The following is a 27,501-nucleotide window of genomic DNA, read 5'->3' as shown; positions in this document are numbered from 1 at the left end:
CTACAGAACTTCTTACTCTTACTACAGAACCCCCACACTCAGTCACTGACCGACCCCACGTGGGGTGGAGACCCACAGTTTAAGAAGCTAGGTTCACTCCCAATCTTGTAGCAGTTTCTCAGGGGCGTCCTTCCTAACCACTGTGCCTCCGACACAGTCCTCACCTCCTTCTCCTCCTCTCTCTCTCCTCTCTAGGCTTTCCTGCCCCTGCTCTCCCTTGCTTCTCCTCCCACCTGCCTGGCCACATCTTCTCAGCCTCCTTTGCTGCTCTTGTGCTAGGCCATGCCTGCTAAGCATGGGGACCCCCCAGGGCTCTTCCCGAGCCTTCTTTTCTTCTCCCTCGGTCCCATTTCCCTCGGTGATTTCACCAGCTCCCATGGATACACGATCGTCTCTATGCTTACCCATCTCACCCACCTCTGGTCTCACATCTCCAGCCGCCTTTCCGACATCTCACACTGGATGTGGTGTAGACGCGTCCAAAACAGACCCTACCCCCCACTCACTGCCCCAGCCCCACTCCTTGTGCTTTCAGGCCAAACCCAGAAAGATGGACAAGGATAGTGAGCTCCCCACCATCGACATGTTGCGAGGTCTGCAGATCTGGGTCATTGAGGTGAGAGGCACTGAGCCCAGACAGAGATGGAAGGCAGGGATGGGACAGTGAGGAGGGTCATTAAGGGTCCTTCCCAGGAGGAGGCGGAGCATCCTTGTACTCTGAGGAGAGGGGGCAGCCCTAGAGGCCTGGCCCCTAATCTGGGCTCCTGGGGTGGGGGTGGGGGATGCAGTACACATGAGTCTGTCACCCCCTTCTCTAGAAAATGAAGATGGTCGGCATCCCCGAGAAGGCTTATGGGAGTTTCTTTGAAGGTGACTGCTACATCGTCCTGCACGTGAGTGGTCCTGGAGCCTGGCCCCAAGCTGGCTGTGTCCACTGCAGTTATCCGGTCAGAGGAGCCTGGGCCTGGGTGCTGGGAGTGGGTAGTCCAGGGTCCAGGCTCTCCCCCACCCCAGTGCCAGGCATGCGGGCACCTCAGATGACACACATCTGAGCTACATTTCCCTTTCCCTGATCCAAGTCACTCCTTCTGTCTGGGGCACCATGAGGGCTGGCTTTGAAGTCAGAGGACCTGGGTTTTAATTCTGCTCTGCCACTTATGGAGTGTGTGACCTTTGACAAATCACTCGCCCTCTTAGCCTCAGACTCTTCATGTGTGACATGATGCAGTTGGACTAAATGCCCACTAACATCTCTCCCAGCTCTTAATCGGGGTCCGAGTTTTGGTCTCTGGGGTCCTTTCCCCCCTCTTCTGTCCCCCTCACTTCCTCTTATCCAGCCCGTCTCCCAGCTCAGCAGCCTGTTTCAATCCTGCCGCCCCTCTGACCCCACTGCGCCATCCCAGGCAAGGCCCTCACTGGCCACCCAGCTGGACTTCTGCTGCAGCCTTCTTCCTGGGCTACCCGCCTCTCCTCTCTGCCCCCCCCCACAATATGGTGTTCAGTAGCATCCCCCTCAGGCACTAGTCTGGCCTTGTGTACCCTGCTCAAAGCCAGGAATGGTTCTTAGAGCCTCCCCAGTGAGATCCAGGCTGCTTGGCCGGGCACCCAGGGCCCAGCCTGCCCACTGCTTCCTGTGATGTCTTCTTGGCTCCAGTCGGTGCCCTCCCCGTCCTGAAAAGTCCCCTGTCCTCCCTTCTGCCTCTTAAAAGCTGGCCCATTCAAGACTCAGCTCAAATGCTCCCTCCTCCATGAAGTCTGCCCTGATTGAACCTCAGAAAATTCAGTTCAATCCAACAGACCTTTATGAAGTGCCACCCATGGGCCTGGTGTGAGGCTGGATGCTGAGGACACCGGGTGTGGTCTTCAGGGCCCTTACATTTTCCTGGGTGGTGGGGGTCCAGCAGAATGGAACCCATGCCAAGAGAAGAGAGAAGGAAGGAAGGATGTCCCCCTGTGGGTCTGGCTCCCAGCCTGCACTTCTCGGTGTCCCCAGAATAAGAAGAGCAGCCGGGGCCTCTCCATTGACATCCATTACTGGATAGGCAAGGACTCAGCGGTGGATGAGCAGGGGGCGGCAGCGGCCTACACAGCCCAGCTGGACAGTCTGCTGGGCGACATCCCCGTTCAGCACCGCGAGGTCCAGGGCTACGAGTCGGATGTCTTCAAAAGCTACTTCAAGAGCGGGATCATGTGAGTGGGGCTGAGGCCAGGGTCCCCGACAGTCACCACCTTGGCTCCATTGTCACGACTTTGGGACATGGCGTTGTGATTCCATTTTACAGATTGGAAAACTGAGGCCCAGGGAGTAGGGAAGTGACCTGCTCAGGGCCCCACAGACGGGAAGGAGCAGGGGTTGCCACCTGGGGGCCCACTCCCTGTCCCTGAAGGAATGAATGGTCAGCGGGTGGGGAGCTGGGTCCTCCTGCCACCCGCTGCTGCATCCTATAAGCCAGCGAGTTGAGGCTCTCTCCCTCCCTAACCCAGTTACAAGAAGGGGGCCGTGGCCTCTGGCTTCAAGCACCTGGAGACCAACATGTACAACATTCAGAGACTCCTGCACATCAAGGGAAAGAAGCCTGTGTCGGCCACAGAGGTGAGGAGGCCCTGGGCCGCCCTGGGGAGAACAGGGGACCTCCCCCCCATCCTTGGGCCTGGGCTCCTGGGCCGAGGCATCCAGGGAGGGAGGGCCCAAGCAGCGTTGCCCGGCTCTATCCCCAGCACTTGGGTGTATCTTAGAGCTCAGGGCAGGAGGAGTGGAGGCCCGGGGGCCCCGAACAGGGTGCTTGTCCCAGCCCTCCGCTGACATGAGTTTGTGGTCAGTCCCTCCATTTCTTTATCTGCCCTGCTGCTGCTGCTGGTGCTGATGGGAGGGTCTTCCTGGCTGTGACCAAGCCGAGCCAAAGTAACTGAGCAGGAAGAGGGTGGCCAAGTGGGCCAGCCGGTGGGCCCCCAGCTCCCAAAGGGAACGGTGATGGGGAGGGGTTCAGGGACAGGAGGAGGAAGAAGGCCGCTGTGCTGGGGTCCTGGCCCAAAGCCTCCTTGGTCACTGAGAGCTCTTTACCAGCCCCCCTCCCCCTACTCACAGGCGCACACATGCACACATATCACACACAAGCACACAGACAGAGGTACAGTCACACAGCCCCCAGACCCCTGCCCAAAAGATACAATCACCCACACTAATTATGCCCAAACAGCTTCCCCCCATACAGACACCTACTCACAGTAACAACAGTCCCCCCCACACACACACACACACCTTCACACAATCACACACCAGGTCCTAGTGACACCATCACAAACACTCACACAACTACACACGACCACACACAGATTCCTACCCAAGCACAGCCAGATGGGTGGACACAGTGATAATGACCCGCAGTCCCAGAGCCCCACAGCTGCACGTGTAGCTGTCGGGACAGGGACCCCCAGAGACAGTGGAGACAGTAGAGCAGAAGGTTCTTGGAGCCCTGGGACCATCAGAAGGCTCAAGGTAATAGGTGGGAGGGGCTTCCTGGAGGAGGTGGGGGCTGCTTTGTGCTCCCACCTCCTCCTGGCTCCCCAGGTGGACCTCTGCTGGGACAGCTTCAACAAGGGAGACGTCTTCCTCCTGGACCTGGGAAAGGTGCTCATTCAGTGGAATGGTCCTGAAGCCAACTTGCCTGAGAAATCCCGGGTCAGTGTCCCAGGCTGGGGGCCCCAGCCCTGGGCTAGGCATCCTGGGAGGGCGGCTGGAGGCAGGGAGGGAGGAGCAGGCCTGCAGTGGCCCTCAGGGAGCCAGGATTTCTAGGAGAGTGGGAAAAGTGGGATTTGCCCTGTCCCTCCTTGCGTGGGTGTGGGCAGGGGGTGGGCGAGGCTCTCCCACTCAGCTGAGGATTTTCCTGGGCACCAAAGAAGCCCCTCGCACTCCTCTGCCCCTCCTCCCCAGACTGATCTTGGGGGGCTTCTGCCCGCCGTGCTCCTGGTGACTTCAGCGCCTGGGTCCAAATGTCGAGGGGTTGTGGGAGATAGCGGGGCTGAGATAGGTTGGGGCTGAGTACATCCAGAGGAGGGGAGTTTGGCCCCTGCCTGGCCTTGCTCCAGCCTCTGAGGAGCCCAGAGCTGAAGCAGGAAGATTTCGGGAGGAGTGGGAGACGGCGGGGAGTGGGCGGCTCTGGTGGGCCTTCTGGCTGGCGGCCGGTGCCCGCTCTGCATGTCCTCCCTGGTCTGTGGCCCCCAGGGACTAGCCTTGGCCCGGAGCATCCGGGATGGGGAGCGGGCCGGCCGTGCCCAGATCGGGGTGGTGGACGAGGAGCGCAGCTCGGCGGACTTGCTGCAGATCATGGAGACGGTGCTGGGGCCGAGGGTTGGCATGCTCCAGGATGCTGTCATCACGGACAAGGTCGATGAGTTCCAGAAGGCCAACCTGCGGCTCTACCAGTAAGTGGGTGTCTGTGGGGCTGCTACCGTTCCCATGGTAGGGGTTCGTGCTTTGGAGCTGGGAATGACCTTAGGTATCTGGTCTGACCTGCAACTGTGTGGAGGAGACAATCACGGTCACACACCATCACACAGACACACACATCATCACACACAACCAGGGAGGACCAATCCTTTGCTCCTCTCCTTGGAGGCACTGAGGCTCCCCCAGAGCCCCTATGATCACATACAGCATCTTTCTGGGGAGGAAGAGAGGCCCCGGAGCTGAGCTCCAGCCTTCTCCCAGGAAAATCAAATGAGCTGGAAGCCAACTGGAAAGGCAGGGCCAGAGCAGATCTCACTGACTTCCGGGACGATGGAGCTCAAAGATGGGGCAGCTCGATCACCCCTTTTTACAAAGGAGGAGATGGAGACCCAGAGAGACGGAGGGGCCTGTTCGAGGCAGGTCTCCTGACTGCCAAGCCCAGGGTCTTTCCATTAATGTAAGAGGACTGGGGGGGGGGGGGTTATGGGGCACATGGGTAGGACTGAGCCAGTGAGGAAAAGGAGAGCCAGCCCTGGGGAGGGAGGAGGGGGGATGGAGCAGGTGGGGCTCACCCCGCCTACCTTCTCCAGCCTCTACGAAAAGGACGAGGACTTAGTAGTGCAGGAGATTGCCACCCGGCCTTTGACGCAGGACCTCTTACAGCACGAGGTAGGCTCATGGCTGGCCCAGGGGCCCTGGGACCAGCTCCCACTTCCTGGGCGTTGTGGTGGGCAGCAGGCGGGTACCAGGCGCTCCAATGGATGGAGGGCAAGGACCTGAGCTCCTTGGGCTTAGAGGGAGTGGCGTGGCTTCAGGGCGACCCTGAGGCTCTTGCCCATGATCACGTTGCCCTCTCCCAGCCACACCAAGTCCTGTGCTTGGGCTCCAGCCCAGCTCATCTCTGTGGCTGCACTCTGCAAAGTGAGTGGGAGGTCCCCACTCAGGAGGCGGTCATCAGTTTCCTTGTCTGGAAAATGGGCCTTCAGAACCTGACCCGACCTCCTTCCCAGCGTGGTTGGGCCACCCCGAAGCACATGCTCTCGCGGCCATTCTTCTCCTAGGACTGCTACATCCTGGATCAAGGGGGCTTCAGGATCTACGTGTGGCGGGGCCGGGGCTCCAGCAAAGAGGAAAAGAAGGCAGCCTTCAGCCGAGCAGTGGTGAGGAGCAGTAGGAGCTTTCCCTGGGAGTCCTCAGGCAGATGTGGGGGACACAGCCTCCACTTTGGGGGAGACCCCTTCCAGTGTAGGAGCCACCCCTTTCAGTGTAGGCACCGTCCCCTTCCAGTATAGGAGCCACCCCTTTCAGTGTAGGTACCCCCCCTTTCAGTGTAGGCACCGCCCCCTTCCAGTGTAGATACCCCCACTTTTAGTGTAGCAGCCACCCCCTTTCAGTGTAGGTACCCCCCCTTCCAGTGTAGGCACCGCCCCCTTCCAGTGTAGGAACCACCCCTCATGCCAGATCTAGGGCAAACCTGGCCAGATGTCAGGGATGCTGGGATGAATACCTTGCCCTTTAGAGAAAGGCAACTGAGTATTTGGAAGGAAGTTGTGAGAGGAACAGATGGTCAGGCTGTCGTGGGTGAAGAGTGGGCTTCACTGATCCCTCAAGGGGACTCCCAGCTGTGGAGAGCGGAGGGGAAAGAGTAGGAGGTGTGATGCACGGGCGGGGGCTGATGGGGAGCTGCAGGGATGGGGGTGGGGATGAGGAGGAGATCTTCTCCCATTCACATGCATCTTTCCCCCTCCCCTCCTGCCTCCCCCTGCCCAGGGCTTCATCCAGGCCAAGGGCTACCCGGCCACAACCAACGTGGAGGTGGTGAATGATGGCTTCGAGTCGGCCATGTTCAAGCAGCTGTTTCAGCAGTGGACTGAGAAGGGCCAGACAGAAGGGCTGGGCCAGACCTACAACCAGGCCAAGACAGGTGAGGGAGGCCTGGCTGCGGGGTGGGAGGGGGGTGGAGCTGGGGTTCAGCGGGGCCCCTGGACTGAGAACCATGTTTCTTTGGCCCATCCCCAGCCAAAGTGGAGCCCATGAAGTTCGACGTGACCCACCTGCATGGGTGGCCAGAGCTGGCTGCAGAGCAGAGGATGGTGGATGACGGCTCAGGGAAGGTGGAGGTGAGGGGGGGCAGGGGAGCCTCGGGAGCCAGTCCTCCTGGGGGAGCACACCCAGAGCAGCCGTGCTGAGGAAGCTCCTCCCCATGGGCCATGCCAGGAGGTCAGCAGACACAGGGGTTGGAAGCAGTGCCTCCCCGGCCTCCCCTTGCAGGGAGGGCAAAGAGGCCAGCGTAACTCCAGAGCTAGTCTGGGTTTGCTTTGGGAATCAGGCACACCATGCTTCCAGAATGGCACCTGCCCTGGGCAAGGGGAGGGACTGGGGAAGAAGACAAGGATGACACCTGGTTCTGAGCTTGGGGCACTGGGAGATGGCGGTGCCCTCATCTGAGTAACAGGGAAGTTAGGAAAGGGGGAGAGTTCGGGGAAAGAGAATGAGTTCAGTTTGGGACATCTTGATTTTAAAGGGTCCACAGGGCATCCATTTTCTTATGTCCATTAGGCATTTGAGATGAGAGACTGGGGGCCAGCCAAGAGGCTAGGGCTGGAAAAGTAGACTTGAGAGTCATCAGCAAAAATAGAAATGATAACAGAATCCATGGGAGCTGAAATAGCATAGAGGGAGCCCAGAAGAGAGCCCAGGATCCTGTGGGACACCCACCATTATTAGGAATAATCTGGATGAAGATCCAGCAAAGAAGGTGGAAGAGGAAGAGGAGAAGGGGGGGAGGAGAGAGGAAGAGGAGGAAGAGGAGGAGGAGGAGGAAGTGGAGGAGGAGGAAGAAGAGGAGAAGGAGGAGAGAGGAAGAGGAGGAGGAGAGAGGGGTGTCCTGAACATGTTTAAACTTGCTGACTTCTTGATCATCAGTGGTAATGGTTTAATGTCGTATCTAGTATTTGGGGGGCAGTGTTCTTCAGAGAGGCAACATGAATGCCTCAGCCAGGAAGTAAGATACTGGTTGTGAGACCCTGACCATGGCAGAGCAGGTGCCAACCTGTCTTGGTGGAAGAGGGAGTTTCCCATTAGGGGACTTCATGATACTGTGGAGATCACAGTGTGGAAAAAATGATCTAATGAGATTTGTCTCCAATTCTCTTGTTCGGTCTTAGTCTTGTCACTTGCAGGGTCAAAACCATCTCCTCCTTCTGGAAAGCAATGGGTAGCCTAGGACCTGTCTCTGTTGAGAACCAGTCTGGACAGTACAGGGATGGCTTGGGCTTCCAGGGCTGGAGCAGAATTCCCTTTGGATTTTGTCTTGGGCCCTGTCGTTGGTCAGGCGGCTGATGCTCTGGGCTGTTGGGCTTCTCTTTCAGACGGTAGTTTCATCTAGTTGGGATAATTGTATTAAGTAACCATCCCTAAGAGTCTCAACTCTTGGCTGTTGGTTGAGCTGGGTGCAGGGATGGAATATTTTTTAAAATTTCTTTTGCCCTGGTTGTGACCTTGCTTTGTTCTTTTCTAATAATTTTGTTCATTTGAGCTCGAACGCTTTAAAAATTGGAGTTGCTCTTTATCTGTTTAGATAGATAGATGATAGATAAATAGATGATAGATAGATAGATAGATAGATAGATAGATAGATAGATAGATAGATAGATAGATAGATAGATAGATGACAGACAGATAGAGCATTTGTTAAGTATTGACTATGAGCCTGACACTGTTCCAAACACAGGGAATACAAATAAAAACAGAAAGGAAGTTAGCCCTGCCCTCAGGGAGCCTACCTTCTAATGGGGGAAGACAATATATACTGTAGATAGAAGGTGAACATGGTGTGGAGATGGGAGGGCTGTGGCCTGGAGGCCTGGGTCCCAGCAAGCTAAAGTAAAGTCTGGCCTGTCAGCCCACAGTGGAATCCAACATGAGGTGAGGGGGAGGGGGGGAGATGAGAATGATCATTGTGGCACCTTCTACAAGGTGTGGGAATGGTGGTGGGGAAGATCCTCTGCCCCCAACCACCACCAAATTCCTCATTTTATTTATAAATTTGAGGCCTTTCTCATGTTCAGACATATTCATTCCTGCCTCATTTGGATATTTCCCTCTTCCCTTTTCCCATTGGAATTGCACTTGGTTCCTTAGTGAAGTTTTAAAATCATGGAGTCACCTCCATTCCTTCCCTTTCTCATTGGCTGGGATTGCCCCACAACCTGTTCTGGCCTAAGTCCAGAGATTTCGATAAGGAGGAGTTGTATTCGCCTTATCTTGGCTTTAATTAGCTGGGTGATTTCAAAAAAATGATGTCCTCTCTTACCCCTTTGGCTGACTGAGGATCACCACTGCCTACTCATTCTGGGACTGGGATCCCTAAATCTAGGCTAATTTGGGACTCAACAAGCAGTGGATCGATCTTCTTAGGGATCTTCCTTGTGTGCGGGGGCGGGGTATCCTTTCCCCCTTGAGTGCTCTCTATATGAGTATTTTTGTTTGTTTGTTTGGGGGGGTTGGGGGGGACAGGGCAGTGAGGGTTAAGTGACTTGCCCAGGGTCACACAGCTAGTGTCAAATGTCAAGGCCGGATTTGAACTCAGGTCCTCCTGAATCCAGGGCCGGTGCTTGATCCACTGCGCCATCTAGCTGCCCGTCTATATGACTATTAATGAATGAATGAAAAAGGCACTTATTAAGGGCTTCCTGTGTGCCAAGCACTGTGCAGCACTCTGGGGATACAAAACCTGAAGCAAAGACAGCTCCTGCCCTCAAACACACATATGGGAGCTGTGGCCTCTACATACCGGGAAGAGGGTTGGGTTTGGGAATTTCTAGTGGAGAACTTCCATTCTGAGGAAAGCCCCAGACGCAGCTGTGCTTCAGTGTCCGGTGGAGTTCACCAAGCACTTCCAAGAAGGGTCCTCCTCACCTCTCCTCCCCCACTCCTTTCTGTTGTCCTCAGTGCCTGGCTCTGAGGAAGTGCAGAAGGAAGGTTCATTGACTTGACTTTCCAAGGCACTGACACTGTTGATCATGTGTCCAGACGGGGAGGTGGGGGAGAAGGTAAAGTTGTGGAAAAGATGGCAGGAAAGAAAGTGACTAGAAATATGGCTAAAACCAAGTGGTGTAGGGGCCTCAAGTAACCACCAACCGGAAGGGAGGGGGCCAAGGCAGGAGTCTGGGAACAAAAGGGTCTTAGAGGGAGCGTCTGTGCATTTGTAGTCCCACTGCCAAACCCAGGGCCTTGTACTCAGTAGGTGTCTAATAGATGTCTGTTGAAGTTAAAGGAACTGAATTCAGCTTTATAATCTCCTCTGTCTCTGTCAGTCTCTGTCTCACTGGAAAGTTTTTTTTAAATAGATGTCTTAGTAAATAGACATTTATTAAGTGCTTACTATATTTCTAGCATGGATTTCAATTTCTAAGTATTTTAAATGTGAACAATCTCATCACAAGGAATGGCAGTTTAATGAAGGATTTCTGGATAACTAAGGGACATTGAATAAATCACTGACACTGCTAGAGTACCACAAAAGGCTTAGTCCTAGAAATAAGTTGGGTTAGTAAACACAAAAGTGTTAACAAAACAATACAGGAGACAGGGCCGGAGTGGAGTTTACAACGGCATGCCTTGGAATTGACTGATTCTTGACCTAGTGCCAATGCCAATGTGGTTGTATACACTGGAGTGCCTTCCATACTTTTAGCAAACACACACATATCCTGTTTTGTTGTTGTTGTTAGTATGAATGCTAAACTAACGATAGAACAATAGCTGTGTCCTAGAACAAAAGCACTCAAAATGCCCACCTTGATTTGTTTGTTTGTTTTGTTTTGTTTTTTTTGCGGGGCAATGGGGGTTAAGTGACTTGCCCAGGGTCACACAGCTAGTAAGTGTTAAGTGTCTGAGGCTGGATTTGAACTCAGGTACTCCTGAATCCAGGGCTGGTGCTTTAACCACTGCGCCATCTAGCTGCCCCCCACCTTGATTTTTAACGTGACTTTTCTAAAAACCCAACAGGAATCTTACACCAAGACTTCTTTGCTAGTATGGATGGAATTCAGTTGCATGAGGATTTCTGTGTAATGGCTTCTGCCCAGTCTCTCTTGCTGCATTATCCAGTAGAAGAGAGCTCTAGACGTCCAGTTGGGAGGGACTTGGGAAAATAACTCTCCTGTGACCCTCAGCAGCTCATAAACCAGGACTGAGTCACTCAGGGCCTCTCCAGGCTGGGCCCCATACTACAACCATAAAATGGGGACAAAAGCCTCTTAATTGCTTGAGCAGGTGCTATCTGCATAGGTAGAGGGAGTTCCCTCACCTGAGAGTTCCCTATGACAACAAAATCTCAGCTCCAGTTAAAAAACATACAAGGGTATCTCTCATCCAAGGACTGTTGGGAGGCTCTGAGAGACCGTGACTTGCACAAAGGGCCTTGTAGCCTTATCTTTTGGTTGGATTTATTCCAGTCTGATAGTGAGATGTTAACACATCCTACTACCATTCTCCCTTTTTTGCTTCCTCTTCTGAGCCTTGGACCTGCCTAGTATAACTTTGCTGCAAACCTCTTAGGTGCTCCTAGATTTTAAAGGGATAGACTCTCATTTTGGATTGAATATAGAAAAATGTCTGTCTTCTCCCTCATTACTTTCTGATTTAAATTAGACTTTCTCCAATGGCAATGCATTTTAGCTTGCTGTGGTTAACAGCAATATTATAACATTTAACTGTCCAGACTGAGTCTGTCAATTCTTCTGGAATGAATGTGGTTCCTGTAAATAACATATTGTAGAACCCTGGGTTTTTTCCACCTCTTGTCTAATTCAATTTCTTTTTCATTGAAAAATTCAGGTTGTTTATATGCAGCATTATGGTGACTTGAGTTGTTCTTTCTTCCCCACCATGCTTTCTTTTTGTTTCATTTACCGCCATGCAATGCCATCTCCCTTATTGTGAGAATCAGTAGCGAACACAGGTAGAGTGCTTTGCACACTTCAAATACCATAGAAGTGGGAGCTGTGTTGGTGGTTATAATCACTGGTATTTGTGTCAATTTCTCAGAACCACATGATTCTTACAAAGGAGGCACCTGCCAAGTCTATTTCTGGATAGCTCCCAATCAAAGATAAGGACTTTGAGATCACTCTCTTTTCCATCTTTCCCTGCCTTTTTTTAGTCTGAAACATAGTGATTTAGTCAGTCCTGTGTTGGGAAGAGTCTTGAATGCTTTTGACTGGTGCTTAATCTGATCGGAAAAAGTGCCAATCGTTTCCAGTTCTTCTCACTCGGATTTATCCTGGCTGATTTTCAAAAGCCCCTTGGAAATGCATGTGTCTCTCTGGGAAGTCTTTGGATGCTTCCTCTTGATAATCCTGGACTCAAAGCTCTTGTTTCTTAATTTTGTGCATTAGATTCCAATAGTCCAAATGCTCTGCTATCTGCACTGATTCCCCCATTTGATTGTGAGCTCCCTGAAGGGAGAAAGGTTTTTGCCCTTTTTTTTTTTAATCCCTGTGCTTAGCACAGTGCTTGACATTTATAGTATGTGCTTAATAAATGTTTATTAGCTGGCTAACACCAATCAGCCAGCATCCCTTAGGATGGTGTTTCTTTCTGTCTTCTTACAGCTGTGAGATATTTTCCCTATTGCTACAGTGTTCCACTGTAGCTACTGTGTCTAGAAGAGTCAGCACAAAGTTTTTTAGGGTTAGGTTTTGCAGATTCTTTCTGTTTCTATGTTGCCACTTGTTTTCAATCATTCTTAAATTTTTCCTGGATGATTTTCTGGAATACAGTACTTGGATTCTTCTTTCTAGCTTTTCCAAGATGTCAGTAATCTCGAAGCTGCCACCCTCCAGGTCCATCACTTGGGATAGGCATCATTTCCAGTTCTCTCTGGGGTTGAATTGTTTTCGGAAATAGCTTTTCATCTTCATGTCAGTTGCCTGCCCCACCCTAGTCTGTGGTGTTTTGCTTCTATTGTACTGAACTTTTTTAGTTTTTTTATTAGATTCTCTTTGGCCTTCATCTCATTAATGTCCCTTACTGCTGCCCTTTCAAATCCTGTTACACCGTTCCCGATTCGTTACTGGTTCTTTAGCCTGAACCCTTTGGCGGCTTCCCACTAAACCTGCTTCCTACCAGTTGGCTTAAGTTAAATTGGCTTAATCAGTGGTTAAGGCTTTTCCCTTGTTCAAATGCTAGTCTCCCTGGGAAGGGGGACACCCTCTGACCTTTGTTAGTTATTAATACTTTAATGAAGATGAGCCTTTCTCCTGAGACAGTTATTGGCTCAAAGGTAGGTCCGAAATTGGCTCAAAAGACCTGTGTCCCAGAAGTGGCTTGGGCTGTGAAAGGGACAGGGGGTCGGGAGGAGCTATGGGGTCCAGGGGGTCAAACTCTACAGTTTCACGAAGGGAGGCCTCTGGCTCTCCTTGTCCCCTTTTAGACCCTGGGAGATGTCTTAGGAAGCTCAGTCACTGAGAAGAGGCAAGGGGAAAGACCAGAATGAAAGAGGATGCAGCAGGATGGGAGTCAGAATGGGTCCCCACCTTTCTCCAGGGGAAGGAAGTGCACAGAGAGGAGGAGAGAGGAGAGTCTCCTTCTCTGGGGAGGTGGGAGGATGGGAGGACGTATGGGAGGGAGCCTTCTCCATCTTAGGGTCACTGAAGAAGCTAAAGGACCTCCCCCCCTGCCTCTGGTGGCTGGGTCTGGAGATCAGGAGGTGGGGAAGTAGAACTGAGAGGGGCCACTAGGTGGCGCAGTGGATAGAGCACCAGCCCTGGATTCAGGAGGACCTGAGTTCAAATCTGACCTCAGACACTTTCCACTTACGAGCTGTGTGACCCTGGGCAACTCACTTAACTCCCATTGCCCCCCCCCAAAAGAGCAGCAGAAGAACTGAGGGACTGGTCCTCGGAGGCTGGGGTGGGGCCACTAGGACCCATCTGGACACCTTGCCCCTCCCTGCACTTCCTATCTCTGCACTCCCCAGGTGTGGCGGATCGAGGACTTACACAAGAAGCCTGTTGACCCCAAGAAGTATGGGCAATTCTATGGGGGTGACTGCTACCTGGTGCTCTACACCTACCAAAAATCTGGGCGGGCCCAGTACATCATCTACATCTGGCAGGTGAGGCTGCCCAAGCAGCAGCAGCAGCACTCCTGGACCCCTCCCACCTCAGGCCAGCCCTTCAAGGTCAGGAGGTCTCAGCCCTGTGACTGCAGAGAGACCAAAGAGAGCTTAGATGTTCTAGTGCCCTCGGTGTGCTGGGTCAGTCCTAGCTGGCCTGGCCTTAGAGGAGGGGAGAGAAGGAGCCTTTGGTCTGGCTGCAGAGACCAAAAAACCGATCACGGCTTACACGCGTGCATGCGCACACACTCTCACTCTCACTCACACACACACTCTCACTCTCACCCACACTCTCACTCTCACTCACACTCTAACCCACACTCTCACTCACATACACACTCTCACTCACACACACACTCTCACTCTCACCCACACTCTCACTCACACACACACTCTCACTCACACTCTCACTCTCACCCACACTCTCACTCACACTCTCACACTCTCTCTCACACTCACTCTCACTCACACTCTCACCCACACTCTCACTCACACTCGGCCTTGTCCACACGGAACCTCATCTGACCCTCCCAATAACCAGGTGAGGCAGGTGCCCTTCTTATTCCCATTTTATGGATGAGGAAACTGAACTCAGATGGAGTGACTTGCCCAGGGTCAGGCAGCACGTACACATGCCAGAGGCACAGGGCTCACCCTGCCACATTGTGCCGCTCTTGGAGTCAGGAGATCTCAATTCAAATCCAACCTCAGACCTCATATGGTTGAGGGACTTTGGGCAAGTCCCATTGCCTCTTTGCTTCTCCATCTTCAGGGCTGTGAGAAAAGTGCTTTGCCAGCCTTAAAGAAAAAATGGAGAGGGGAGTCCTTATTTCTGTTGACATTAGGGAACTGTGGAAATATTTTAACTTACTGGCCTAATTTGGGGGGACTAATCTGACCGGGGACTAATGTGGGGACTTTTGACTGACTGGCTATCTGACTGCTATTAATTTAATATGGGCCGTTTAAAAATTTCTCCACACTGCTCCCAAATTGATAAGCAAATGATTAAGAAGCCTCTTAATTAAATAACCAAAGCAAAATTTATTTATAAAAATCAATGTAAACGATAAGGGTTAAGAAATGCAAATTATACAACCTGTCTGCTTTTAATACAATAAGGGCCGTTGCCGCCTCTTGCTTTAGGGTATGGCCAGCTTTCTCCAACTTTCACTCTTTTTCTCCTTCACTACAGCTTCCCTGCTTCACTTTCACTTCTTTTATTTTTTGGGGGGGATGAGGCAATTGGGGTTAAGTGACTTGCCCAGGGTCACACAGCTAGTAAGTGTTAAGTGTCTGAGGCTGAATTTGAACTCAGATCCTCCTGAATTCAGGTCCGGTGCTTTATCCACTTCACTTTCACTTCTAACTCCAGCCCCTTTCACTTTGTTGACCCCCCTGAAAAGCCCCTTAGCGTCCTCACCTCTGTTGCCAACCCCCTGGCGTCTCTAGTGTCTTGCTTTCTCCAACCTCCTGTATCGTCCACCCCCCTTTCATTGTCTTCTCCCCTGTATATATGTTCTTTCTCCCCCTCAAACCTCAGGCTCTCTGCGCCCCTGCACATGCCAAGCTAATCCGCCAGCCGCACTAGGACTGTGGCCAGCGGGGCTTGAGGGGCCCGTGCCCCATGCTGAGTGCCTGGGACCTCCGCACGGGCTATGCTAGGGTCTGGCAGGACAAGCCTGGGATCTCCTGGCAGCTCCCCTCAGGGTGTAGGGAGCTGAGGCTTCCCTCCCCCCCCCCCCAGCCATCTGACCTGGCGTCCTGAAAAGCCCACGGGGCTGTTTTGGCTCAGCTGAAGTGGAGGGGGAGGGGTACCAGCCCCTAACACAGAAAAAAACCCTGAGAGCCTAAGGCTTTTTCATCTCAGCCCAAAGGCAGGGTCCCCAAATCAAAATAAATTCCCACAGAACCATTAGGGTCCTGACTATGGAAAGAAAACTGCTCCTAAGCAGGGAAGGGGGTCAGAGAAAGGGGACATCTTGAAGGATCAGGGAGGCATCCTGATGGATGGGGGTGGAGCTAGCCAGAGGAGAGGGGTAAGTGCATGCCAGGGGCACCAGACTGAGCAAGGGCGTAGAAGTGAGACCGAATGGGCTTTGTCACAGGGACAGTGAAGAAACCAGCCAGGCTGGAGCAGATGCTGGGGGGGGGGAGGAGGCTGAAGACAGGCTGGGGACTCTTTTGAGGGTCAGTGTGAAGAGGCAGCCAGAGAGAGGACAAGTGGCTTGTGAGAAGTCAAGGGAACTGGACCGACAGGCCCTGAATATTTAGAACATGAGCCGACAAAAAAGGTGGGAACGAGATGGGAGAAATGGGAATCTTGATTAAGACAAGAGGGAAGGAGAGAGCTCTTGGGGGGGTGGGGAGGAGAGGCTCACCCTGGCATGGCATGGGGAAACTGCTATGGCCAAGCCCACCAGTCTGGGCTGGCACTTTCTCCCTGCCCTGGGCCTACGCATGAGCTCCTCCTCACCCCTCTCCTCCTGCCCTGGGCCTGGGCACCAGCTCTTCCTCACCCCTCTCCTCCTGCCCTGAGCCTGGGCACCAGCTCCTCCTCACCCCTCTCCTCCTGCCCTGGGCCTGGGCACCAGCTCTTCCTCACCCCTCTTCTCCTGCCCTGAGCCTGGGCACCGGCTTCTCCTCACCCCTCTCCTCCTGCCCTGGGCCTGGGCACCAGCTCTTCCTCACCCCTCTCCTCCTGCCCTGGGCCTGGGCACCAGCTCCTCCTCACCCCTCTCCTCCTGCCCTGGGCCTGGGCACCAGCTCCTCCTCACCCCTCTCCTCCTGCCCTGGGCCTGGGCACCAGCTCTTCCTCACCCCTCTCCTCCTGCCCTGGGCCTGGGCACCAGCTCTTCCTCACGCCTCCCCTCCTGCCCTGCCTCCTCCTCTGGGGGGCGGGCACCGGGCCCTCCTTGCTCCCCTTTTTCTATAGGGACGACATGCGTCGGTGGATGAGGTCACAGCTTCGGCTCTCAATGCCATAGAGCTGGACCATATGTACCAGGAGGAGCCCACACAGGTGCGGGTGACCATGGGAAAGGAGCCTCGGCACTTCGTGGCCATCTTCAAGGGGCGGCTCATCCTGTTCCAGGTAAGGGGCCAGTGGCGACAGGTCCTGGGAGCGCCCTCCACTTTGTCGTCTGTCAGGTGGCGTGTTGGATCAGGGGGCCTCTGGGCAGACCACTGAGAGGCTGGAGTGCATCCAAAGAGGGCAGCTGGGCCAGGGAACACCCCCAGGCCACTCTGTTTGAGACTGATTGAAGGAAGTAGAAGACACAAGAGGCTTGCCAGCCCGGCGCCATCTTTCTTCCAGGGGCTCCCAGGCTGAGGAGGGCAAGAAAGGGTCCTGCTCTTCCTTAGCAGGAAGTCCCTAGACTAGCAGATGATCAGATCACAGCAGCGTAGACTCTGAGCCAATCCAACCAAAGAAGAATCACCCCACCAACAAACGGTCATTGGTCATCTGGGCTCTTATTGAAGGATGGGGAGCTCACCACCCCCTCTGTAGGTAGCCTATTCTACTGACCCTGGGACAACTCTCATGGTTGGAAGCTTCCCCTGCCCCCCATTGGTCTTTTGGACCCTTCTCCTGGGTGCTCCTGGTCCTGCCCCCAGGGCCAAGCAAAAGTCAGTGAATCCCCTTCTCCAGGATGGTCCTGTGTGTCCTCTCTATCTCTGGTCTTCTCTTTCCCCCCTAAACATTCCCAGTGGCTTCAGCCAGCCCTCTTGTTACATGAACTTCAAGCACTCCACCGCGCTGATTGCCTTCCCTGGGCACTCCAAAGCTTCTTGGGGTCTTTCCAGAGGTCACTGGGAGGCCTCAGGAGGCCCAGTGACTTAGCCAAGGGAGCAAGTGGCCATGGCCTCTGGACCCGAGCCTCTGGTCCTCATTTCAGCTGAGCAACCACGGAGATGCTGCTTGTCTGGTTCTTAGCCAGGCCTGTGGCCCCTTCTCGCGGGCTATTCCAGTGGCCACAGTGGAGGGTTGTCCCCTTTAGAACAGCCCCGATAGGTGAATCTATTCCAGGCACAAGAGCAGTAGCCCACAAATGGGCTGCTGTCCATTTGGAGGAAGGTCTCTAGTGAAGTGCCCCAGGGATCTGTGCTCACTCCTGGGTCGGTTCCCGTTTTGATCAAGGACTCGGAGGAAGGCATAAATGGCCTTCTTACCCAAACTGCAGATGGTGTGGAGCTGGAGAACATAGCAAGCCCTGACCAACAGAGTCAGACTCCAGCTCAGAGATCTGCTCCGGCTAAGACACTCGGCCAAATCTAATCATTTACAAGTCTACATTGGGATTAAAAAAACCAACGACTTCCTGCGTACAAGATAGAAGGGAGCATGAGTTCAGGGGAAAAGATCTGAGGGTCTTAGGGGACCACAGGCTCAATCTGAGTAAATGATGGTGTCAGAGGCTGTGCCAGGAAAGGCACAGCATCCTGGGTGAAGAGGTGATAGTCCCGCTTGGCTCTGCCCACATGTCATCTGAAGTCTTGTGTTCAGTCCTGGGCACCCTCATTTAGGCGAGACCTTGATGAGGCAGACTTGCAAGGAGCACATTTATTAAGTACTTAGTGTGTATCTAGCACTGTGCTAGGCACCAAGGATATAAATGCAAGCAAAAAAAAAAAAAAAAAAAGATTGTACCTGCCCTCCAGGGCAGGCCACGTCCTGGTCAGCATGGGGGAAGAGCCCGAAATGGGGGCTGAGAAGGGAAGGAGTGGGGCAGCTAGGTGGCACAGTGGATAAAACACCGGACCAGGATTCAGAAGGACCTGAGTTCAAATCCAGCCTCAGACACTTGACACTTACTAGCTTTGTGACCCTGGGCAAGTCACTTAACCCCCATTGCCCCACAAAAACAAAAACAAAAAAAGGAGAAGGGGAGGAGGGGGAAGGGTCATGGTATCAGAGTGCAGAAACTGGGGTGGGGAGGGGAATGATGGCAGCTTGGTGGGGTCCCTCCTGGAGGCCCTGGAGAGCAGCTCCAGGGTGAAGCTGCCCACAGGAGAGGGATGGCGGCAAAGCCTGTCGAGGCAGAAAGCTGGGGCTGAGCTGAGTTAGCCAGGGAAGAGCTTGTGGAAGCAACTGAGGGTCAGTGGTGGCGGCACCAGCAGCACCAGCAGCACCAGCAGCAGGCAGCACTGCTGGCTCCAGAACCCTGAGCCAGTGCTGGAGCCCAGCCGCTTAAATGCCACATGAGGTGGCAGAACCAAATGTGGGGTTGGGCAGAGCTCTGTATAGGCCTCTATGCCCGGGTTGTCTTAAATGGTTCTGGGACGAAAAGTGTCACAGTGCTAGAAGGCCTAGACCTCAGGGGCCAGGCCAGGGCCAGTGGAGAGTGGGCCACGCGAGTCGAGTCTGCCAATGAGGACAGCTGGGCTGGGCTGGGGCGGCTGCCTGGCAGCTCACTGCAGGGCCTCCTGTGGAAGTGCTGGGGGCTCGGGCTGATGGAGGCACCGGCCCTTGTTTTCCAGAATGGCACTGGCAGGGATGGCTGTGCGGATGCCGAGCCAGCCATCCGGCTGTTCCAGGTGAGGGGCACAGATGAATTCAACACCAAGACCGAGGAGGTGCCCGCCCGAGCCTCTTCCCTCAATTCCAATGATGTTTTCCTGCTTGCCACCAGCCAGATCTGCTACCTGTGGTGTGGGAAGGTAGGAGAGCCCTCCCCGCCACCTTGGTGGGCAGGGACAATGTGGAGGGGGTGGGGGGGGGATCTAGCTGAGGGCCCGTCCTGACCGGATGGCTGCCTTCTAGCCATTCACTCTCTGTTTGGCCAGGAATCACAGTCTCAGCCCCATTCCTGTCATGTTCTATGTCTGCTGGGCAGCCTCCGATGCACCAGCCTTCCCTGCCTCAGCCTTCTGGGGCTTCCCCAACCCACTCGCAGGGCCTAAGAGTTCCCACAGGGGCAAACCCATGGACGCTTTGTTCATTCCCCCCTTCTCTTCCTTGATGATGTCATCTTTCTTCAGCTGCCCTTAAAACCCATTTGTGCTCCCTTCTCTCTGCCCCCTGTACATGTGGCCTTCATTCTCCCTCTTCCTGCTCTTCTGTCCTCTCCCTCCCTTTTCCTCCCCTCCCCTCCTTCCCCTTCTCCTCCCTTCTCCCCTCCCCTCCTTTCCCTTCTCTTCTCCCCTGCTCCTTTCTCCCCTCCCCTCTTTTCCCTTCTCCTTCCCCTCCCCTCTCCTCCTTTCCCTTCTCTTCTCCCCTGCTCCTTTCCCTCCCCCTCCCCTCTTTTCCCTTCTCCTCCCTTCCTTTTCCCTCCCCCAGTCCTCCATCCAGCCCCTGAGTGTGAACATGTCCTCAGCTCCATTGTGTGCCAATGTTGAGCTTGGCTGTGGGCTGGGAAGTTCTGGACAGGTCTCAGGGCTGAGCAGTCAGCAAGGGAAGGGCCTGCAGAGATGGGTGAGCCCGAGGCCTTTCCTGGAGCCACACAGTGGAGAGCTGACCTCTGCCCTGTGGGTACCAGCTGGGCTCTGGTCTTATGCAGGGCTAGAGCTGGAGGGGGGGCAGAAGCAGGCTGCACACCCAGTCCCTCCTCTTGCTCCCCTGCAGGGCTGCAGCGGGGATGAGAGGGAGATGGCTCGATCAGTAGCAGACATCATCTCTCAGACGGACAAGCAGACAGTGTTGGAGGGTCAGGAGCCCCCCAGTTTCTGGGAGGCACTGGGGGGCAGAGCCCCATACACCAGTGATAAGAGGTAGAAGAAAGTGGGTGGGGAAGAGGGAGAGGGGAACCAGGGGCTCCCAGAACTGCAGGGTCAAGGGAACAAACCCTTTCTCAGGGACAGTTAGGCTGAGAAGCTGCCTACAAGTGCTTTCCCATCCAGGCCCTTGTTGGACACCAGTCTTGACAAAATCAGGGGTATGAGACCCATGCCACAGATGAGCAAACTGAGCCCAGGAAGGTTCTGTGCCTTGATCAGAGCTCACCCATGGGGCCAGGAATGGAGCCCAGGCCTTCTGGTCCCCAGGTCTGGGCCTCTGGTTGTGACATGGGAAGCAAAGGGCCAGGGGCTCTCATCACCCCTGCTTTTTCTGTCATCCAGCTGAGGCCTTGGCTAGCCAGTGGGTGAGCCAGTAAGGGGGCACGGCCTGTCCTTGGGAAGCTCCCGCTCTGCTTGTGAGGGAAAGACCCAGACAGAGGGCACAGAGGGGCAGTGTGTGAGCAAGCCCAGGGGCATCTCCTCAGTGGAGGTCCACAGGATGGGGGAAGGGGCCAGCCATGGTATCCAGAGACAAGGCGGGGCTTGGGCCTGTTAGAAGCTCCAGGGCTGCAGAGGAATGGGGAGACCTCGAATGCCAGGCTGCTGAGGACAGGGCAGGCACAGAGGGAAGGAGCCCGAGGTTGGACCAGCTATGAAGAGATCAGGGGCTTCTGTCTATGCGAGGCCATGCACTGAGCTGGGAAGGGACTGGCCAAGGGGGGAGGGGGGCAGCTTGCTTCCTGGTGCTCTCCTGAAGGGAAGGAGCTGCTCCTTCCCATCTGAAAGACACAGACCCAGGCCCGGCTTCCACAGGTCCCGGGGCCAACATCTCCCTTCCCAGAGATGAGGTGGGAAGCTCACCCACGGCTGGGCCCCTGGGAGCCCCCACAGCTCACGGCCCACTTGCCAGCGGGAGCCGATGAGAGCCTCTCTAGCACTGGTGCCCACCTTGCTGGGAAGCCTGCAGTGAAGGCTATGGGAGCCTAGAATGGGGGCAGGATCAGAGCAAGATGGGGTCAACCAGGAGGGCTGCCTGGAGGGGGAGCGGAGTACAGAGTCGGGTTTGGGAGAAGAGGGTCTGGCGTGGAATTGGCAGAAAGAAGCCAAGGTGGGGGAAGGCCCATGTTTTCTCCCTCCCCCTTGATGGTTGTTTCCTGCTCTTACCACCTCATGGGTCATGGACCTAGGGTCCCAGAGAAGGCCTCCTCCCACCAGCCCCGCCTATTTGAGTGCTCTCATCACACCGGCCAATTCATCATGACAGAGATCATGTTCTTTAGCCAGGAGGATCTGGGTGAGGATGACATCATGTTACTGGACACCTGGGAAGAGGTAAAGCCTTGGAATACCCTCCCTGCCCTCCCCTGCCCTCCTCTCTCCTCCCTTCCTCCCTTTCTCTCCCTTCCCCTCCCCTGCCTTTCTCTGCCCTGCCCTCATAAAGCTTAAAATAAACATGTCTGTGTCTGAGAATATGTGTGACATGTATGTGCGCATGAGAGAGAGAGGCTGTGGGAGCCTCTCCTGGCATCGTGGAAAGCCCTGCACCTGGGCACACGCACCCACTGATAGACACCATCAGTGGGAAGGGTATGTACATGGAGGGAAGCCACGGTAGCTGGTGGAGGGGGCGTAAAAGGCTGGCACGGTTGTGTCAGAAGTGCTGCATGAATGAAATACAACGAATGGGAAGCATTTATTGAGCACTCACTGTGTGCAGAGCCCTGTGCTAAGCTCTGAAGATGCACAGATGAAAGGGAGGCAGGCTGCCTCAGAGAGCTGAGATGCTCATAGGGGGACACAAGCAGAGGACGGGGTGGCCAGGGAGGTGGACATTGGCTGAGGATGTCACTGGATTGGTGAGGGGAGCCACAGGGTGTGGACTGATTCCTGCTTCCCAGAAACAAGAGAGGGTTGACAGTCTAGAGATGGAAAGTGAGGACGGCTGCCGGCCCAGGCGGAGGCCAAAATGGGAGCTGAGGTCTGGCCAGGGGCTGGGTAGAGATGAGGGTGACAGGAATTGGTTCTCATGCCTCTGAGCTGGGGAATTCCCTCAAGGCAGATGGCAAGAGGGTGATGGCTGAGAAGCCAGAACGCAGATTCGGGGTTTTCTGGGGGTTTGTTTGTTTTAGATGTTTGCTTTCTTTCGGGGGGGAGAGGACAAAAGTCCCAATAGGACTGTTGCTGGGAGTGACTGGGATTCTGATATCCTGGAGATATTAGGGAGAAAAAGCAGAACAATTCAAGAAAGAGGACCTTTGGCGGGGGGGGGGGGGGGGGGGGGAAGTGCTCAGATGAGCTGCTGGGGGGGGCCCTAACTCCAGCCCAAGCTTGACCTCCAACCTACTAGTGGTTTCAGTGGGGCAGCTAGGTGGTGCAGCTGAGTTCAAATCTCACCTCAGACACTTACTAGCTGTGTGACCCTAGGCAAGTCACTTCACCCCAATTGCCTCAAACATCCAGGGCCATCTCCAGTCATCCTGATAACATATCTTGCCACTGGACCCAGATGGCTCTAGAAGAGAGTGCGAGGCTGGTGACTTTGCCCAGCCCTCTCTCACTTAAAGCCAATTTGGTCATGACGTCTGTCATGGTTCTCTTAGAGAAGGAAGGACAGGGGCAGCTAGGTGGCGCAGTGGATAGAGCACCGGCCCTGGAGTCAGGAGGACCTGAGTTCAAATCCAGCCTCAGACACTTAACACTTACTAGCTGTGTGACCCTGGGCAAGTCACTTGACCCCCATTGCCCCGTGCAAACAAAAAAAAAAGGAAAAGAAAAAAAGAAAAGAGAAGGAAGGACAATGGCTCCAGCCCCTCCCTGCTGTTAGAGCCCACCTTCCCCCACCAAGGAGGATTCATTCCCACAGTGTTGTTGCCAGGGGCCACAGGACTGTTCTCTTCCATCTCAGGTCTTCCTGTGGATTGGGAAAGACTCCAACACATACGAGAAGAAAGAGTCAGTGGCTATGGCCCGAGAGTACCTGAAGACCCACCCAGCGGGCAGGGACCCTGCAACCCCCATTATTGTGGTCAAGCAGGGCCATGAGCCCCTCACCTTCACTGGCTGGTTCAGTGCTTGGGACCCCTACAAGTGGAATGTGAGATACAGTCAGCCCCAGCCCCCTCCCCCATGTGTTCCCAGCCCCCATCCCTCTCCCCAGCCCCCTCCTCCTCTCCAAGCCCACCCCTTTCTATCCCCTTTCTTTTGCTCCATTCCTGTCCCATCGCCCATTCCATCTTCATCCTTTTAGTCCCTGCACCAGCCCCATCCACCCCTCCCTCAGCCCTAACAGCGCCCTCCTCCATCCCCTCAGAATGGCAGGTCCTACGAGGAGATGAAGAACAACCTTGGAGATATGTCAGCCATCTCTGAGATGACTGTGGTGAGTGAGCTGGCCTGGGCGGGCTCTGTGACCCTCCCCAAGCTGACCAGTTGGCAACCACGGATCAGGCCTCACCAGGGCAGGCCGGCTCCCCACTGGGCAAGCTGAGGCCCAGAATGAGGTGGGACTGACCGAGGCACCTTCCCCAGGCTCAGGCCAGGCTTGGCAGCTGCCCTCTTGTCTGAGTAAGCCACCGTGGGGGGAGGGCTCAAGGGATTGAAGGGGAAGGGGCAGGTGAATCCTCCCCGCCCCCTGCCCCAGGAATTAACCCTTTGCTGGATCTTTCCCTCCCACAATTTCATGTGATCCTCACAGGAGCCCCACAAGGCAGGCAGGGCAGTAGGAATTTGTCTGCATTTGACAGATAAGGAAATTGAGGTCCAGAGCAGAGTAGTGTGACACCCTTGCCTAGCAGTGGTGGGGGGGGGGGAGGCAGAGGCCCTTCTAGCCACCAGGTGTGATGATGCCTGAATGCCCCTCCCCCACCCACCCCAGGGAGAGGGGGGCCCCTCCTCAGGGACTGCGGCTAGGCCTTCCGCTCTCCTTCCCTGGCATAGGAGCTCAACAACATCAGTCTGCTCCAGTGGCTGTCAGACAGCGGCCCTGCCACCCCGGGGGTCGCAGCCCCTCTGACCCCCAGTGGGCTCCCGGCCATGGCCCCAGAGGCGCTGAGCCGTGCCCCCAGCTCCAGCTCCAGCAGCCCCAGCACCAGTTACTACAGCGGTAACAGCAATTACAACAGCAACGACCTGGCCCCCAGCTGCCCCATGGCAGCCGCCACCCCCACTGCAGTCAGTACCGCCATGCCCACCATCCCCATCCCCGTGGAGCAGTTGATCAACACTACAGTGGAGGATCTTCCCGAAGGCGTGGACCCATCCAGGAAAGAGGTGAGGGGGGAGGGGGAAGGGGGAGGGGGAGGGGAGGGGACCGAGGGGGAGGGGGAGGGGGGGAGTAGGAGGGAGAAGAGGAGGAGGAGGACAAGGGCAGGGCTGGGGCCCCTGGGAACCTGGAGCAGCTCAGGAGTGGGGGCCAGGGCCCGAGGGGGTGCTGCTGCTGGTGTGGGGGGAGGCAGAACCACTGAGGCAGAGGCAGTGGCCCCAGGACCCTTTCCAGGATCCTGACAGTCCTCCCCCCACCCCATAACTTCTTGGACCTTCTGTGGACACGGACTCCTCCCTGCTGTGTTCCCTCCCTACAGTCCCTTGCTGTGAGCCCAGGGCCCAGCGCAGGGCACAGGGTGGTGGCAGATGGGGTACAGGAGGGGCGGTGTTGTACAGCACAGGACCGAGCCCTGGAATCTGGAGCCATGACATACACCCTGTGTGACCTTAGACAAGTCCCTTCCCTTGTCTGGGTCTCTCAGCTTCTTCCCAACTCTAAGCAAAGATGAGAGAGCAAAGGGAGATGAACAATTGTAATAATTTAGAGACACCGAGCATTGACAGCGATTTAAGATAATCTCATTTTGTCCTCTGAGAGGGAGGGGCTGCTATTACCCCCATTTCTACAGAAGAGGAAACTGAGTTTGGAAGAATAAGTGACTTGCCCAAGGTCATACAGCTAGAGGCTGAGGCTGGATTTGAATTCAGATCTTCCTGACTCCTGGCCCAGCGCTCTAGAGGGGCAGCTATTGGACCCCATCTGGTTGTCAGAGCCCTAGCCTTAGGGGTCTGTTGTGGTGTCCTGAGTCGACACCTCAGGTTCCCTGTGGAAAGTCATCCCTGCGGCTGACTGCCCTGGGGCCTGACCTAAGGGCCCCACAGACTCTGGTCAGACCTCGCTTGTATTTGATAAAGGGTTCGAGGAGGCCAGAGAGCAGCGGCAGCAGAAGACCCCCTCTCACCCAGTGAAGCTCTGTTAGTACAATTGGGGCCCTGGGCAGGGGGAAGGGCAGCCCTTCTTGGTTCTTCTCAGTTCTTTTCTGTTCCAGCCACACTGATGAAGTGCCTACTGTGTGCTCTGGTGTCACAGAGACCACAAATACCCTGCCCTTGAAGAACTGACCATGGACTGGGGCACAGACAGAGCAGATGCAGAGGGAGGGGGAGGGGGAGGGAAGGTCTCACGCTGGAGGAGGAGTTTGAGCTGAGCAATGTAGTGAGGAGAGAGTGCTCTCTGGGCAAAGACAAGGAGGTGGGAGATGGAACAACCAGCAGGTCAGGTCGACTGTGGCTCCTGAAGGGGAGGAGCGCACGGGAGCACCGAGGTCAGTGTCCAGCGCATGAGGGCTGGCAGCTCTGCTGATGGCATGTGGAGAGTTACGGGTCAGGCCTATTCTCTTGGAGCCTTGGTGTGGCCTCAGAGCTGGCACAGATCAGAGGATACAGAGGCTCTGGCCGGTGGAGACCTTGGCCTGAGCCCCCAGAGATGCCCCAGGGAAGGCCCTGGCCCGGGGCAGCGCCAGCTGAGCCCACACCAACCGGGCGCCCTCATACCCTTCTGCCCCTCCCCCCAGGGCTATCTTTCTGATTCCGACTTCCAAGACATCTTTGGCAAGTCCAAGGACGAATTCTACCGGATGGCCAAATGGAGACAGCAGATGGAGAAGAAGCAGCATGGCTTGTTCTGAGGCATCCCCGAGAGCGCTCCCCTGCACGCCTCGGCCCCACCCCTGCCCTCTCCCACCTCCTTCAGAACAGCCATTCCAGCTGATCGGCCGTGGAGACACTCATCCTCCCTGGAGTTTGGGGGGCTGAGCAGAGGGGGGGGTCATCAGCCCTGCTTTTGGGGTGCCCTCAGCAGAGCCAAGATCAAGAGACTTGTGCTGCCCCCACCACTGCCCCCATCTGACAATAAAGCCTTGAACATCATGCACCCCCTGTTGGCCTGAATGGGGAGGCTGGGCCAGGGCTCCAGGTGGGCCTCTGGGAGGGAGGGGAGCCCCCCAGCCTGGAAGTGCTCCAGGGTCAGAAGAACCTTGTCCATCATGAGGAGTGGAGCCGGTCTGCACACACCTGCTCACCCATTTTTCATGGCTACCTTGAGAGGGCAGGGTGAGGGTGGAATGGGGTAGAGGACAGTCGGCTCCCTCAGGAGAGAGGGCAGTGGAGGCACACACACACACACACACACACACACACACAGACCCTAGAACCCTGGAATGTTAGACCTGGAAGGGCAGTGTGCCAAAGCAGTTATCGATCAGAGCTTGGAGTGAGGACAAGCCCACCTCAGATCTGGCTAGCTGTGGGAGCCTCAGGGATCTACTCTACCTCCCTGGGCCTCAGTTTTCTCATCTGTGAAATGGGCATAACGACATGCCCCCCCCCCATCTTGAGGATCCTATAAAGCAGCGCCCAACAAAGTGCTTTGCAATCCCCAGAGAGCTCTGGCAATGAGGAGACCAAAGTTCAGCCAGGGGATGTGTCCGGCCATGGATACTGGGGTCAGAGCAAAGACCCCTCCCATTTGAGGCCCAGAGCTCTCGCCACCTCCCTATGTTTGATGACTGCTTGGCTTATGAGAGACTTGGAAGTGACACCCAGAGTGTGTGTGGGGTCATTCCTTCTGGGCTTTGCAGGGGGAGGCCCTAAGGGCCACCTCATTTTCTTCAGCTTTCCCCAGACTTCCACCAGAGGGCAGAGCTCCCCAGGTGAGCTGGGGGGAGTACAGGAGGGACTCGGGGAGAAGGCAGAAAGAGCAGGATTTGGAGTACCCCTGGACCTCAGTTATCCAGACTCTCCCCTTTCCTTGGCCCACAGAGTCAATGGTAGCAATGGGACCAGAGACCCAATCTCCCATCCCATGGATTTCCAGGACCAACACCCAACCTGTTGCCATCTTTGTTCTGAAAGAGCATCATGACATCAGAGTGATGTCATAACTTGCAAT

At 55.2% G+C, this 27,501-nt stretch overlaps 1 protein-coding gene across 1 annotated transcript; it reads left to right on the top strand.

The window, feature by feature from the left end:
• The first annotated feature begins 485 nt into the window (after nucleotides 1-485).
• VILL (villin like) lies at nucleotides 486-26,453 on the top strand. Its single transcript, XM_043976545.1, has 19 exons — nucleotides 486-616; nucleotides 819-893; nucleotides 1,994-2,190; nucleotides 2,485-2,593; nucleotides 3,569-3,679; nucleotides 4,223-4,422; nucleotides 5,038-5,116; nucleotides 5,509-5,607; nucleotides 6,218-6,371; nucleotides 6,467-6,567; nucleotides 13,434-13,571; nucleotides 16,507-16,665; nucleotides 19,053-19,232; nucleotides 20,137-20,282; nucleotides 21,476-21,620; nucleotides 23,194-23,382; nucleotides 23,599-23,667; nucleotides 24,225-24,557; nucleotides 26,126-26,453. The coding sequence occupies exons 1-19, from the start codon at nucleotides 551-553 to the stop codon at nucleotides 26,237-26,239; spliced, it is 2,664 nt and encodes an 887-aa protein (XP_043832480.1). The 5' UTR covers nucleotides 486-550; the 3' UTR covers nucleotides 26,240-26,453.
• The last annotated feature ends 1,048 nt before the right edge of the window (nucleotides 26,454-27,501 follow it).

Source organism: Dromiciops gliroides, chromosome 1 (assembly GCF_019393635.1).
Source record: "Dromiciops gliroides isolate mDroGli1 chromosome 1, mDroGli1.pri, whole genome shotgun sequence".
Lineage (NCBI taxonomy): Eukaryota > Metazoa > Chordata > Mammalia > Microbiotheria > Microbiotheriidae > Dromiciops > Dromiciops gliroides.
This window is presented reverse-complemented; position numbering and strand designations above follow the sequence as displayed.